Below are 15,550 nucleotides of genomic sequence, written 5' to 3' on the forward strand. Positions count from 1 at the left end.
TATTTTTAGGTAGGTTTATATGGATTAGATTTGAAATTTAATTTTTAAATCCGAGCCCATCCTGGACCAAACCCGCTTAAATTAATAATGAACTGGACATAAATTAAATGAATGTTTTTACATAAAAATCCGTTAGGTCCGACCTGTGTGGACAGATCTAATTAATATATATCCGTTACTACCAACAACATCTCTAGTAATAAAAGAAAAAAAGCAAGCCTTAATTGGCGGTGACCAGAAATTATGTTGAGTAGCAAAGCAAGCATGCTAAGTGAGAGGAGAGGAGAGGGCCATCTTTGTTCCTTGAGTGTGAAGCTTTTTTCAATTATGCTTACTTTATAAGTTGTTGTATATTTCCCAATATTTGGCTGCTACAAACTTATAATGATGTCCCCTAAAAACCATTACTCGCAAATATGTTCGGTTCTAATATTCTATGGATCCTAAACGAAATAAAAGATAAACAACTTTTAATAATAAAAATTGTATTTAAAAATTTAAAATAGAAATTTAAGATTATTTAGGGTAAATAATTTATTAGTCCTCTAATTTTTACTTAATACACTGTTTAGTTTTCTTATTTTGAAAAACACATTTTAAGGTCCATATCTTTTGCCAATATTAACCTCGTGGTCATTTTTTCTATTTTTTTAGGTTTTTAACCGAACATATCTTAGCTTTTAGGACAACCACAATATAATACAAGTTGATCATATTACTCTATTATTTTATATATATATCTGTTTGTGTTAAAATATAACGATTACAAGTCTAAAAAAACTAGACAAATGGACCAAAGGGTTAATATTGGCAAAAGTTAGGGACCTTATAATGTGTTTTTAAAATTAGGGGACTAAATAGTATGTTAGGTAAAAAGTAAGGGACTAATAAATTATTTATCCGATTATTTATAATAAAAAGAATTAGTAAAAAAAATCGAGCTACTTTTGACCCTAGGTCCCTGAGCGGATGCAGGGCCGGCCCTGGGCATAGGCTCGGAGTGTGCCGGCCTAGGGTCCAGGGCTGGAAGGGGCCCAAAAAATTTAGCCTTTACATGCATATATGAATTTTTTTTTTAATATAAATAGTGATAAAATTGTCTAGGGGAACCTATTTCTTTCCGAAACCTATTAATAAAAAAATTAAAGAACTTTGTATAAATTTTTTATTATTAAAAAGATCCTTATTACTTATTTTGTCTAGATCCTATATTGTCAGGATCTGCTCTAAACGAATGCACTCCTAATCTATGCCCAGAACCGGCCCTACTCTGAAAAAAGCATTTGCTCCTAGATCTCTCACAAAACTTAGCACTATTAATATAGAACGAATAATAATGTGAAATGGTGTAAATTACACATTCCAAAAGAGTATAATTGGGAGGGTGACAAGACTCAAAGAGGCATGAGTTATTTTTTGTGTTTATCATTGCAATAATGGAGATATAGAGATAGGGGACAAGAGAAAAAATCCATTAATTGATGGCCCAAATGCTATTTATTTGGTTAATTATTAGTATAGTTACATATAAATGTGAACAAACAAACATATATTCCTCTCCTTTTCTTCCATGTGCTCACAACAACTACTTCACTATCCCAAGATTTTTCCACGTTGCCGCACCTATTTCTCTTGATCCAATTCCTCAATTCCAACCAAATTCAGAATACCCCAACGTTTCAAGTGAAGTGCACATTTAGTCTAGCGTATAAAATGGTTTAAATTTAAGGGTCTGTTTGTTTTACCTATTGTTTGTTGTTTGATGTTTGTTGTTGCTTCTTGCTTCTTACTGTTTGCTGTTACGGTTTGCTGTTGGAAAAAGTTGCTTTTCTAAAAAGCAAAAATTCTCTGCTTTTGTAAAACGCTGCTTTTCAGGTGTAAAAGACAAACAAGAGGTCACTAACCAAACACCTAATGCTTGCTTTTCAGGTGTAAAAGGCAAACAGGAGACCACTAACCAAACACCAAAAACTCTCCATTTTGAAGTGAAAATGCAAACAGGAGCACGAAAAGGGGGTCTTGGTATAAGGCAAGCTAAGGACAATAATAAAGTCCTGTTAATGAAGCTTCTTTGGAGAATGTGGCAATCCCCCTCCTCCCTTTGGGTTCGTCTTCTGTGCGGCAAGTATAGGAAAGATAGAATCTTTGGTGGCCCGAAGGAGAGGGTTGTCAGCTGTTCCTTCCTCTGGAAAGGGCTTAGTGCTGTTTTTGCTGAGTTCTGTACGGGGATTGGCTTGGAGGTGGGTAATGGGAGATCCATTAGTTTCTGGTATGACACCTGGATTGGTGACAAACCGTTGATTGAGGTGTGCATCGCCCCTCCGCCAAATGATCTCCTCTCCTGGAGAATTGCTGATGTGGTGGACTCGGAGGGAGACTGGATCTGGTCTAAGTTCGACTCCTTTCTTAGCCTGGAGACCCTCCTTAATATTAGAGGTGTGAAGATTAGTAATCAGGAGGAGGATAAGGACAGACACTGCTGGGCCTTGACTAATAATGGTTCTTATTCTTGCAAATCGGCCTATGAAGCTTTTACCCCTAATAGGGCTGATCCTCCTTTGGAAATTTGGAAGTCCATTTGGGCCCTCAAAGTCCCCTACCGCATTAGGAGTTTCCTATGGCTGGGAGTCAAAGACAGGCTCCTCACGAATGCAGATAGACACAGAAGGCACTTGGCTGTATCTGGTGCCTGTAGCAGATGCAGCGGCCATGTGGAAACATTGTGCCATGCTTTGAGGGATTGCCCGAATAGTAGAAAGGTTTGGGAAGGGGTCCTTCCTCACCACATCCTTCCTTCCTTTATGGGGTTCTCTGATATTGACTGGTTCTCTGAAGGCGTTAATGGGAATTTGTTGGCCAGTATGGAGCACGGGGCTATTCTCTTCGCTATTATTTGTCACCAAATGTGGAAATGGAGGAATGAAGAGTTATTTGCTGAGAAGACTGTCTTTATTACTGACCTCCAGTTTTACTTCTCGAAAAAACTCTCTGTTATTACAAAGAGTTTTGAAGGAGAGCCCCTGGTTCACCCCTCCTCGGTTAAAGAGGTCCAGTTAGTTGGTTGGAGGAAGCCCAGGGAAGGGGTTGTCAAGTTGAATACGGATGGCTCCTGCCTTAGTAATGGCAGAATTGCTGCTGGTGGAGTTCTTCGGGATGCTGGTGGCGCCTGGCTGGCTGGGTTTACCCATAACTTAGGTACGGGCTCCTCCTTTACTGCAGAGCTCTGGGGGATCTTGTCTGGCATTAAACTCGCCATTCGCATGGGTGTTAAAAGACTTTCGGTGGAGTCTGACAATTTGGAGGCTATCAACAGGATTTCGGATAGACAGGCTGTTTGTCTTAAGAGTCAGAATCTCATTAAAGCCATCTTGAGGCTTCGTCCTGCCTTCGATTCTCTTACCTTCTCCCATATTTATAGGGAGCAAAACCGCGTGGCGGATCGCTTGGCAGCTGCTGGGCATGGGGGGATGTTAGGTGTTTCTACCCTTTCCGTTCCTCCTTCTTTTCTGTTACCTTCTCTTCTTGAGGATAGGATTGGGGTCAGTCTTCCTAGACTGATCCCGGGTTAGGTTTTTGTTTGTTTGTTTTTTTTTTCTTCCCTTCTTACCAAAAAAAAAAAAACACCCCCTAACTCTAATGTTTACAACTAAGACCAATTTTAGCTTTACGCTATCAAAAATTTGAAAGGGCTGTTTTGATTGTTATTTAACTATTACATCGGACCTTTTAAATAAGTTTGTCGATAAATTGGAGTAATTTCGTACATTTTTTTGTTGATGGTTATGTAACTATATTAATAACACAATAAATATTTTAGACAGTTTGACAAAAAAAATTGTAATTAACTTATATGTAGTTAGTTTTTAGCATTTTAATAGAATTTTTGTAATTTTGTTAGTAATACACTTCTTAGACATAACTGATATTTGGAAGGTCTGAAGTGACAGTTAAATATCAGTCAAACTATTTTTTCTAATTTAGGACTAAAAATGATCTTGTTTGGAAACGTTAGAGTTAAATTCACATTATTTTATACGTTAAGACTAAATCTGAACTTACATTAAAACATCAGGGTTAAATTTAGTTTTACCCCAACCAAATCCAAACTCTTTTTTCTCCATTTTCATGTAATATTTAATTTCTGACACGTGTCATAATTATCTTACTTAAATTAAAGTTAATCAAAATTAATAGAATTAAAGTAAGATAATTATAGCACGTGTCGGAAATTGAATAAGAGATAGGCAAGAAAGAGGAAAGTAGGAACAAAATTTCTTCCCTATACCAGTGTTCTACCTTATAATTTAGTTTGTGATGTGAGCTTTTCAAACTACAATATTTTCCATCTACAAACTCTTTCGAGTTTTTATATTAAGCATTCGATTTTCCATGTCACTTAGAGGACTCCTAATTCACAATTGGATATGTGTATTGTGACCTCGCTTGATAATTAAAATAGTACGATCACTTATAATATGTTTAGGTCTATCACATGACAAAATATGTATGGAAGATCCTGCATTTGACATGAAGAGCCGGATGCTTCTTATAATTTCTCCTTTCAATGGTGAGTCACACTTCTTCTATTTTGGATGAATGTCTTTTTTTTTATTAACCAATTAGAAAAGTGAATTTTAGCGAAATCCACTCAAATAAATATATAAGCTATGTGGTCCATTTACACCGATTTGCTCACCAAGCAAAATTGGCGTTTCTTCTCCGATGATTGAGTTTGTGGGTAAATTTAATTAAAGGTGTACAACATTTACCCCAAATCACACTTTAGTGTACAACCTTCAATTTATCTCACTCATATGTACTAACTTAGAGGTGATCTCCCACTGTGGTGTATGGCCGGTTAAAATGACCGGTCAACGCGCCACGTCACCCTTATTTCAATTCTTCTATTTAAAAATGTGGGACCCCTAATTGTCAAAAGACTAAATTATCCTTTTTTTTTATTTTCCCTCCTTATTAACTAAAGGCTCATTTCCCCATACATGTTCTATCCATATACATTCTCTCTCCTATTTTGCATTATCTTTGAATGTTTGATATCGTTTCTGCATTATTACGTGTTTAAACCAAAGCACAAAATTACACAAAGAATTGATACAACATAAAGTCATTTAATCAACACAAATATAATCATTACATTCCAAAAGGTTAACAAAGTCATTCTCTATTTTTACATTAAAATAACACTCACCAAATCAATCCATAACACACAACATAAACAGAGCAACTATTATAGCAGCCACAATCTCTATCCATTTGCAAATCCTTCCCTTGTTTCTTTCTATGTCAATCACCAACCCTGTATTCTGTTGCAAAACTACTTCACAACAACTTTCCCTTTCTAATTCACATTTCACTCTATAACTTTCTTTTTCAATCCTGTCGAGCTTCCTCAATAATCCAAGAATTACAGATTTTGTTCTTCCATCCATAACTGGGTCCATCCACTCGAAGAAGTTGCAAGCATTTGGTTTCTATTTTAGACAGGGGAAAAGTCAGGAATTTAACAGAGTATAAGATGAAGAGATATACGGGTAAAAAGTCAGAAATTTAAGAGAGTATGAGATGAAGAAGAGATGAGTTCTTACCTCGAAATTGATATAGTTGAAGTATCTTCTGCCTAGATTTGAATCGCTCCATGAAGTTCTCAGAGGAGCTTCGATTCCACAGTGGCAGATCATTCCGCTCCCAAATCAATGGAGATTATGTGTGGTTGAAGGCATTATAAAATCTGTTGTGTTTATATCGATTAGGGTTTTTTAAGATCTAATTCTACACCTCAAACATTGGAAGCCATCGAAGAAGAGAGAACAATAATGGAGAGAGAGAGAGAGAGAGAGATAACGTATCTGAATAGAACATGTATAGGTAAATGAGCCTTTAGTTAATTAGGAAGGAAACCCAAAAAAGGGTAATTTAGTCTTTTGACAATTATGGGTCCTATGTTTTTAAATAGAAGAATTGAAATAAGGGTGATGTGGCACGTTGACCGGTCATTTTCATAGGCCATACACGATGGTGGAAGATCATCTCTAACTTGGTACATATTAGTGAGATAAATTGAAGATTGTACAACAAAGTATAATTTAAGGTAAAGGTTGTACACCATTGATGAAATTTATCTTGAGCTATTTGTTTTCAATATTTGCAAGTAAATCTGAAAGAGTAATATGCTGGCTTTTAACAGATTCTCCTATTCATAACAGATTTGTAATTGTTACAAATCTATCAATTAAATGCTCCATGCTTTGTTTAACTGCTAGCTTTTGGTTTTATTTTTTTTTCTATATAAATGAATATGAAGTTCATTCTTTCTTGTATGGGTTTAAAGTGATAAATGCAATTCTTCAATTCTGTTTCTCTTCTCTCTAAAATTCTCATGGTATCAGAGCAATTGTAAAAGTGCATGGCCAGAACAAGACGAAATCGTTTCCACGAATTAAGATAAGAATCAAAATTTTCTGCAGAAGAAGAAGAACCTGTAAACATGGCTAACAACAATTCTAATTGATTTTAGATAAATCATTCAGATTAGTCCCATTTTAGTTATGAATCATTCAGATAATCCTATTTTGGTTATTAGCAATGTATAACTAACTGGAAATATTCTTAGTTTTTCACTGATCTTGATTCATATTCTATATACTGAACTTTAAAACTACATAAACAGATTAGAAAAAAAGATGAAATAAATAAATAGAGAAACATGATAATTCATTAATAAATAAATCGTGATGGCGGCAGTGGTGAGTAAAACTAAAGAAGTTATAGAGAACGAAAATTAGGAATTTTAGAAGTCGAAAATAATTTAATGGGTAAGTTGTATGATTCAGATTGAGTGGATGAATAATTTAAATTCCATTCAGTATTTTCTAATCCAATTCGAACAAATTCAACCAAATCCAATAAAAATATAAAATTATTGGGCTGGGTTAGATTGGACTGGGTTGAATTGATGGTTTAGATTTACGTGTTATAACTCTAATGTTACTCTATTCAAATAATGTCATGCTAGCGGTTAAAGTAATATGGTAGTATCCCAGTGGACTGAACACGAAAGTAGTAGAAATTTGACATTATAAAAGACCAAGTTTCCCTTTAAGCTCTTTATAAAAGTACATTTGAGTTTCCGGATCCCATAAAATGGAAGATGAAGAGACTATGATTACTATAATTTCAGCTCTCTCAACACTCCTCCTTCTCAACTTTCACTTCTCACTCACTTCCTCCTTTCTCTCTCCTCTCCCTCCGTCTTCTCCTCCACTATGCGCCACCTCCACTCACTTTCCCTTTCCGACAAATCCCTCCTCATCGCCAATCACCTCCTCTTCACCCTCCACCACCTCACCTGCCACTTCCTCCCTCCACCACCACTTCCTCCATTGCACTCAAACAACGTGATCTCGATGCAATCCTCCTCCTCTGTGATGTCTATCAACACAATCCTCACGTACTCAAAACCACTCTTCACTCCGAATGGTGAGAGATTTTATGCAAACTCTGCTCTGAAACTATTTTAACCCACTACGGCGTCGGAGTTCATTATGGTGGCATAATTTTACCTTACATTGAGGTGATCGCAAGGTGCCGAAGATTCATCAGAAGTGGTGTTGGTGGGGAGAAGGCGAGGACGGAAGTAGCAGCAGCTCTAGCGACAGTGGTGGCGCTTCTGGCGTTGGAGGTGGAAAAAGGCGGCGACGGGGAATGTGTGATATGTATGGAGGAGATGGAAGAAGGAAGAGATGTTTGTCAATTGTCATGCCAGTATATGTTTCATTGGATGTGTATTTTGCCCTAGTTCAAGAAGAGGAACGCTTGTCCATGTTGTCGGTTTCAGCTTCCGATCGAAGATGTGATCAGAGAGATCCAACAGTTGTGGAATGTGGTTGTTAAGATGAGTGGCGGGGCCTTGATGATGTGGATGAATCAGATGGAGTTTAGATATAAATAAATGGCCGTGATGGAAGGGTAATAGAGAATTCTTATTTAGTATAGGATTCCGAATCAAATCTTATTTAGGCATTTTAATCCTATTGTATGAAAATTTATTTCAATAATCTGTTCGTCCATTCAAATGGCGTCACGTTAATAGAAAAAATAGAAATATTATTATTATATAAGGAAATCCAGGTGTGATATCATATAAAGGGGAAATATTAATATATTATATATAAGGAAGTTTTGTTGGCAAATTTCTCCCGTTATGTCTATATTATAGATCATTTATTGTTGTATTTAAAAAGATTACGTATACATTAATTACATTTTTTGGAGAGTAAAAATTCAAATCCAAATGTATTAGAGGTAATATATTGTTGTATTTAAAAACATTAAGTATACATAATATTATACCAAATGAATTAACTTTTTTTTTAATTACAAGATTCAAATCCAAATAAATTAAGTTTGGTGAAATGTTCGAACTCCCATAAGATACAAACATCTTATGAATGATCGAGTGAAACATCAAACGTTTTTCAGGAGCTTTTAAACAAAAATTTGGCAAAAGAATTGTTAGACCATCTCTAGTGGTCATCACTTTAGTGTTAATTAGTACATTTAATTGTAACTAACCCATTAGGAGGGTTGTTACTAAATTTATTAACTAACTCTTTCTCTCTCCTTATCAGGCTTAGTTTCTTTCTCCACACACCAAAGTGGAATACATGGTAGATATAAACAAATGGGAAGCAAGCAAGGTGAGTCTCACGCATTGGAAAGCAAGTGGGAAGCAAATCTGCCCATTGAAGTAAAGTTTGGTTAAATGTTGTCTAGTCCTTCTTTATTATTTAATATCATTTTTTACATAATAAAATTTTGAAATAACAACTCATTCTAGTGGGTTGTTATTTTCGTTTATTACTAATCCTATGTGGCACTTAATTTGTTACAAACTTTACAATCTAACACTAAATATGCTCTTATAGCAAGCATGAACTAGAATGAACATTAATTGACTTATTTTTATAAAAGAATTAGATATAACTAATATATCAAATGACTTACATTAATTCATTTATTTTTTTTGTAATAGGTGTTATTGGATATATATATATATATATATATATATATATATATATATATATATATATATATATATATATATATATGTTTTGAATTTTTACAAAATAAATTATTTTAAATTACACCGATTACTTCACTATAATCAATAATAATTTTATCTTTAAAAAAATTATATTTAAATTTAATAAGTTTTTTATCTTTTAAAAAATTTATATTTATATTTTAACAAAACATAGGATATGATACAAAATTCCTATTTAGGTATTATAATCTTGTTATATGAATTTTTTTATAATCGGCCGGTATCAGTATTTTCTCCCATCCATTCAAATGATGTCATATTTTTTTCGATATCAGTACTAGTCTCGTCCATTCAGATGATGATGACACGTCAATTTAATTATTGGTGTGATATCATCTAAATTGAGGAACGAGTATGAGTTTCAACTCATAAAAAAAAATATTTACATAGAAAAGTTTTATTCTGGAACTTCTATTATGTGATGTATCATTTTTAATGATATTATATCAATTGACTTTTATTACTTGAGTTGTTTTTATAAATCGCGGTTATTGGATTTGAAATAGAACAATATATATAAAAAAATGTGTGTATATAGATGTTTTGTTTACAAAATAAATTGTTTAAATTACACTGTTAATTTCTAATTACAATCAATAATATTTTTATCACTTAAAAAATTCATTTTATAATTAATAATAGGCAAAAAGCATCCTGAGGCCCCTGATCTTTCATTGTTTGGTGCATTAAGCACTCGATCTTTTATTTACACACATTGAGCCCCTGATCTTTCACTATTTGGTGCATTAAGCCCTCAATCTTTCATTTAGACACATTGAGCCCTTGATCTTTCATATATGGGTGTATTAGGTCCTTTCATAAATCAATTAATATATAGATTTATTAAGGGCATGTTTGGTGTGACAACAAATAATGTTCTAAAAATAACAAATTCTAAAATAAAAAATATATTATACAAATTAATAAAAATAATTTAAATAAAAAATAAAAAAATTATTGAACACAATAAAACCTTGTTTTTCGATAATTATGTTCTAAAAATAAAAATAATGTTAAAATTGAAGCACATTTTGTGGAAATAAGAAGGGTAGTTTTATCAATAACAAATAACTACAAACAACTGTTCATGAAAAGAGCTTTTCGTGAAAAGCTCCAAAATGTTGCAGTGTCCAGAGAAAATGCGAAACGCTGCAATTATATAAACCTAACCAAACATGCCCTTAATAAACCTATATATTAATTGATTTATGGAAGGACCTAATACACTCATATATGAAAGATCAAGGGCTCAATGTGTCTAAATGAAAGATCGAGGGCTTAATGCACCAAATGGTGAAAGATCAGGGGCTCAATGTGTCTAAATAAAAGATCGAGGGCTTAATGCACCAAACAATGAAAGATCAGGGACCTCAGGATGCTTTTTGCCTTAATAATATTTTTATTTTTTAAAAATATTATATTTACGTATTAACATAATACATATTTTCAAATTAAAATGCAATTATGTAAAATAAACTTAAACATCAATCCTTTTAGTCAAGACTGATTTATTTTAGAAATACCATAAAATTTCTTTGTAATATTGAAGAAATTATACTGTGAACCAATATTGTCCCCTCCACTCAAACATTATCACATCAATAGTCACTAAACTTAATTGGTAATTTGATACTTTTTAATATATATTATGGTCACTAAACTTAATACTTAATTGGTAGTTTGATACTTTTTCATATATATAGTCACTAAACTTAATACTGGACCCGAAGTCGATATTTAGTTTAAGCGACTTGAAACCATTAATCAGTCAAGTCAACCTTAATTGGTAATTATATATTTTTTAATATATATTATGGTCACTAAACTTTAATTAACGCTTCAAAATGACCGTTAATTGTCTCAAAAAATGAAATATTTTTTTTCAAAATCACAAATTTTAGAGTTTTCTCTTTAAATATTCACTTTCTCATTTCTAGCTAAATAGCGCCTAAATGACATCAAAATTAAACCGTTGAAGGATTAAAGTTATTTAGAGTATAATCAACTTTAGGAATTTTCTATTTTGAGATTATCAACTGTCATTTTGAGACATTAATTTAAATTTACTGGTTATAATGTTAGAAATTAAAAAATTTAGTAACTTTATTATGTTTTGAAATTTAAAGTTTAATAACCATAATATTAGGTAGGGTATAAAGTTTACCGCCCGAATATTTAAGCTTAATGCCATTATGATTCCGATTGTTTCAGATAAAAAATAGTGTAACGATTTTAAGTAAATATGATGTGATATAAAAAGATATATATTTTTATTTAAATAATCCGAGCTGTTCAATTTAATTCAACCATTCAAAGATATATACTTTTTTTACCACCGAGTGATCAATTAATTACATTTTACGCAAGTTCAGTAGGCTAACTGAACATTTTATGCAAGTTCAGGAGGCTATTGGGACACTTTAAAAGTTCAGGGAGCCAATCAATCTTTTTGGACAAGTTCAGAAGACAAATGATGTATTAAGCCTTAAACAAATTAAGAGACTAACAAAACAGTAGGGTTAGACTATGCTTGCTTTGTTTTTGACAAAGTAAATCTTACTTTATTTTTTCTTTACAAAGTAGGCTCATCTAATAATAGAAAAAACAAAATAAAGCTTATTTTATAAAAAACGAAGTAAGCATAAAAATCACCGATTCAAGGTGCAATCAATCTTTTTCTACAAGTTAGTTTAGGGAGTTTGATGTAATAAGCCTTTATATTATAAAAGGCAAAGTTTCCGTTCAAGCTCTTTATAAAGTACATTTAAGTTTCAAGATCCCATAAAATGGAAGATGAAGAAGAGACTATGATTACTATAATTTCAGCTCTCTCAACTCTTCCTCCTCCTCAACTTTCACTTCTCACTAACTCCCTCCTCTCTCTCTCTCTCCACCACCACCGCCGTCTCTTCTCTCTCCTCTCCTCTCCCTCCGCCTTCTCCTTCACTCTCCGCCACCTCCACTCCCTCTCCCTCTCCGACAAATCCCTCCTCATCGCCAATCACCTCCTCTTCACCCTCCACCACCTCACCCGCCACTTCCTCCCTCCACCGCCGCTCCCCTCCGTCGCACTCAAACACCGTGATCTCGACGCAATCCTCCTCCTCCTCCTCCTCTGCGACATCCATCAACACAACCCTCACTTACTCAAAACCACTCCGCACTCCGAATGGCGAGAGATTTTACACAAACTCTGCTCCGACACCGTTTTAACCCAATCAAGCGTCGGAGTTCATTACGGCGGCGTAATTTTACCTTACATTGAGGTGATCGCAAGGTGCCGGAGGTTCATCGGAAGCGGAATTGGTGTGGAGAAGGAGAGGACGGAAGTAGTAGCAGCTCCTGCAGCGGTGGTGGCGCTTCCGGCGGTGGAGGTGGAAAAGGGCGGCGGCGGGGATTGTGTGATTTGTAGGGAGGAGATGGAAGAAGGAAGAGATGTTTGTGAATTGCCATGTCAGCATATGTTTCATTGGATGTGTATTTTGCCGTGGTTTAAGAAGAGGAATAGTTGCCCGTGTTGCCGGTTTCAGCTTCCGACGGAAGATGTGATCGGAGATATCCAACGGCTGTGGAGTGTGGTCGTTAAGATGAGTGGCGGGACCCTTAATTTGGACGGCAGGTGATTGGTTATTTATTGTGACGTGGCTGAATTAGATTGAGTTTAGATATAAATGGCTGTGATGAAAGGGTAGTAGATTGAGACACATGTGGTTTACGTTAGAATGAAGGTTAGTTATTAATTATTGATTAGGATAGGATTCACAATTCCTATTTAGGTATTATAATGGGTAAAATAAAATTATTTAAATTTGTTTTTTTTGTTCGTATGTGTATACACCGTCTATGGGTGAGATTGCTGGTAACGGAAATTCTTTCCATTCTTAAAGGCGAAGAACGCTGGACCTTTGGTTAATGGAGGAGGAGCCATTCGCCAAATTACTGACACGACATTTCAATGTCATGTCAATACCACTATCATATTAAAAAAATATACTACAAATTTTAATTGACGATCGATATGACACGTGAGCTAATTCATAGTTAAAAATTTAATTGATAATCTTTGTTTATTGTGGTTAATTTGTGGTTAATTTTTTTTTATTATGTCCTATGATGTTGAGACATGTGATTAGATATCACGTAATCAATTTAAGTGGAAAAACAATCGGAAAACGTCCAAAGTGGGTTTATTGGGACAACAACAAACTTAATTGATTGTATTGAAACAAATTAAAATTTTATGACCTTTTAGAGACATTGTTCAAACTTTTATAACTATCGGTACTAATTACTCATATTATAATCATATTATGTGAAAAATTCTATAATCAGTCGGTATCAATATTTTCTCCCGTCCATTCAAATGATATCACATGAATGGAAAGATTAATATGTAAGGAACTATCTACAGTGATCTTTCCCGTACAAAACAAAATTGACCCATTCCTTCATGGGAATGGTTCACTGTGCAAGTCAGCCTTGCACAGTGGTAACCATTCCAGCGCCATGTGCACCGGAATGGTTACGTTTCTCAACCATACTTAAGAAACAGTCTCTTAGTTGAAATTATTTTTCAACCATGACCAAACATGAAATTAAGTTCCATTTTTACTCTAAACAAAGGTTTAATCCTCTTTGTTATGTCATTTATAGTTGGGTTTAAAAGTATTAGATATAAATTAAATTATATCAAATTACTTATAGTAGTTGAGTTGTTTTTATAAATTGGTGTTATTGGATTTGAAATAGGATAAATAAATATATATATATAAAAATGTTTATATATATTGATTTTTTTTATAAAATAAATTATTTAAATTACATCATTACAAATTTAATAATTTTATTTTTAAAAAAAATTATATTTGTCGGGATAAGCATATATTCACAACATATATATTTATCCGAATAAGTAAACGGGTTTACGGGTTACCTCTTGTAGCGCGGATCCCGTTCTTGATTTGCAGCGGAAGGTGTTGAGCGATTTTCGCAAGTGCACGGTATACGCTTGTAGTAATAAAAGATATCGAACCACAGAGAACGCTTTTTAACTAAAACTTATTTTAATTCAGTTTTATTCACGACTTTAGGTTTAACTTAAGAAAATCGTTTAATTGATTGTATTGGTTCGGATTAATTAGGGTTAGATAAGAATATTATATTGAACTTAGAGTATAGGTCTGTCTTGAGAATTAATTACAAGACAGAAGCTTTCGTATTTGGAATGAATCAAAGGTATAAAACTTATTCACATTAAGCAAAGAAAGCAACTATAACTTTGGTAAGATTATGAACATGTAATAATACAAGAATTTATGCAATTAAATGGCTTTGAACCGTAGAAATCTCTCTGGGTCGGAGCAGATTTCTACCTTAATCAAATTAGTATTTTATATCCGATAAGCCGCGGTCACGATCATATCTTCCGTAAAAACTAATTCTTTCAAGTGTTCAACAAAGTTTCTTTATAAATATGATTGTATAAAACGTTTTAATAAAAACACCAATTTATCATTTTGAAAATCATTTTGTCAGAACAATATCAAAATAACAACAAGAAGAATGTATTGTATAAGATAAATATATTATTAGTGAATTGTGAATCTTCACAAGTTAACAGAGAAGAAGAAACATGGATAACATTTTGACGAAAACTTTGAGATCCGGATTTTCAATCTTTCCCTCAAACTCCGTAGGTTTGTCAGACCTCTTTGCGCTTCAGCCGTTAGTTCTTCTCGATGAATCTTCAGAATAGAGACCGGTCAGTCCACTACCAGAATGAAAACTTGTCTCTGATCTACCTTTGAAACTAAGCTAATACTACTGTGTTTATAACTAATCTAATAACAACTTGTGTACATCAAGTTTGTTTATACAGAAATGTAAACTAATCTGACTCATTTCTGAGTCAGAGTTTCTTCAACATAACAACTCTCTAATTTCTCTAACTATTTCTCCACATTGATTTCTGAAATGAATCACTTATTTATAGTTGGTGAAGGGTTGTAATTGATGGGCCGTGTCCGCTGGTGAAGGGTCGCTTTTATCCAAACGAACAGACGCGTTTTTTGGATTTAAACATGTGAAAGCTGTGCAAAATTCTTCGCTGTCTCATATGAGATTCCGAGAATCTCAGTCGCGACAGGGGGTGAAGGGGCGAGCTGAAAACTTCGAATTTCCAGTGACTGGTGTTCGTATGTCGCGACTGAGATTCTGAAAATCTCAGTCGCGACAGGGGCTTTCTTCCCCATCTCTCGACTGTTTCTCGTCTTCCTTGAGTCGGTCTCCTGATTGATACGTATTCTTGGCACGTAATTTAGGGTTTTCCTCCGTTTTAGCTCCGTTTTAGCTCCTATTTGGATTTAACCAAATAATTAAGTACTTTGCATCAAAGAAGTAAATAAAGACGTAAAAGTACTCTAAATG

The 15,550-nt window shown here is 33.9% G+C and overlaps 1 protein-coding gene and 1 pseudogene across 1 annotated transcript; both read left to right on the top strand.

Moving 5' to 3' along the window:
* The first annotated feature begins 7,161 nt into the window (after nt 1-7,161).
* LOC136208106 (E3 ubiquitin-protein ligase SGR9, amyloplastic-like) lies at nt 7,162-7,969 on the top strand (annotated as a pseudogene).
* A 3,930-nt stretch (nt 7,970-11,899) lies between these two features.
* On the top strand, nt 11,900-12,947 carry LOC136209128 (E3 ubiquitin-protein ligase SGR9, amyloplastic). The gene has a single exon (XM_066000507.1). The coding sequence runs from the start codon at nt 11,911-11,913 to the stop codon at nt 12,745-12,747; it is 837 nt and encodes a 278-aa protein (XP_065856579.1). The 5' UTR covers nt 11,900-11,910; the 3' UTR covers nt 12,748-12,947.
* Nucleotides 12,948-15,550: the final 2,603 nt, after the last annotated feature.

This window comes from Euphorbia lathyris, chromosome 10 (assembly GCF_963576675.1).
Source record: "Euphorbia lathyris chromosome 10, ddEupLath1.1, whole genome shotgun sequence".
Lineage (NCBI taxonomy): Eukaryota > Viridiplantae > Streptophyta > Magnoliopsida > Malpighiales > Euphorbiaceae > Euphorbia > Euphorbia lathyris.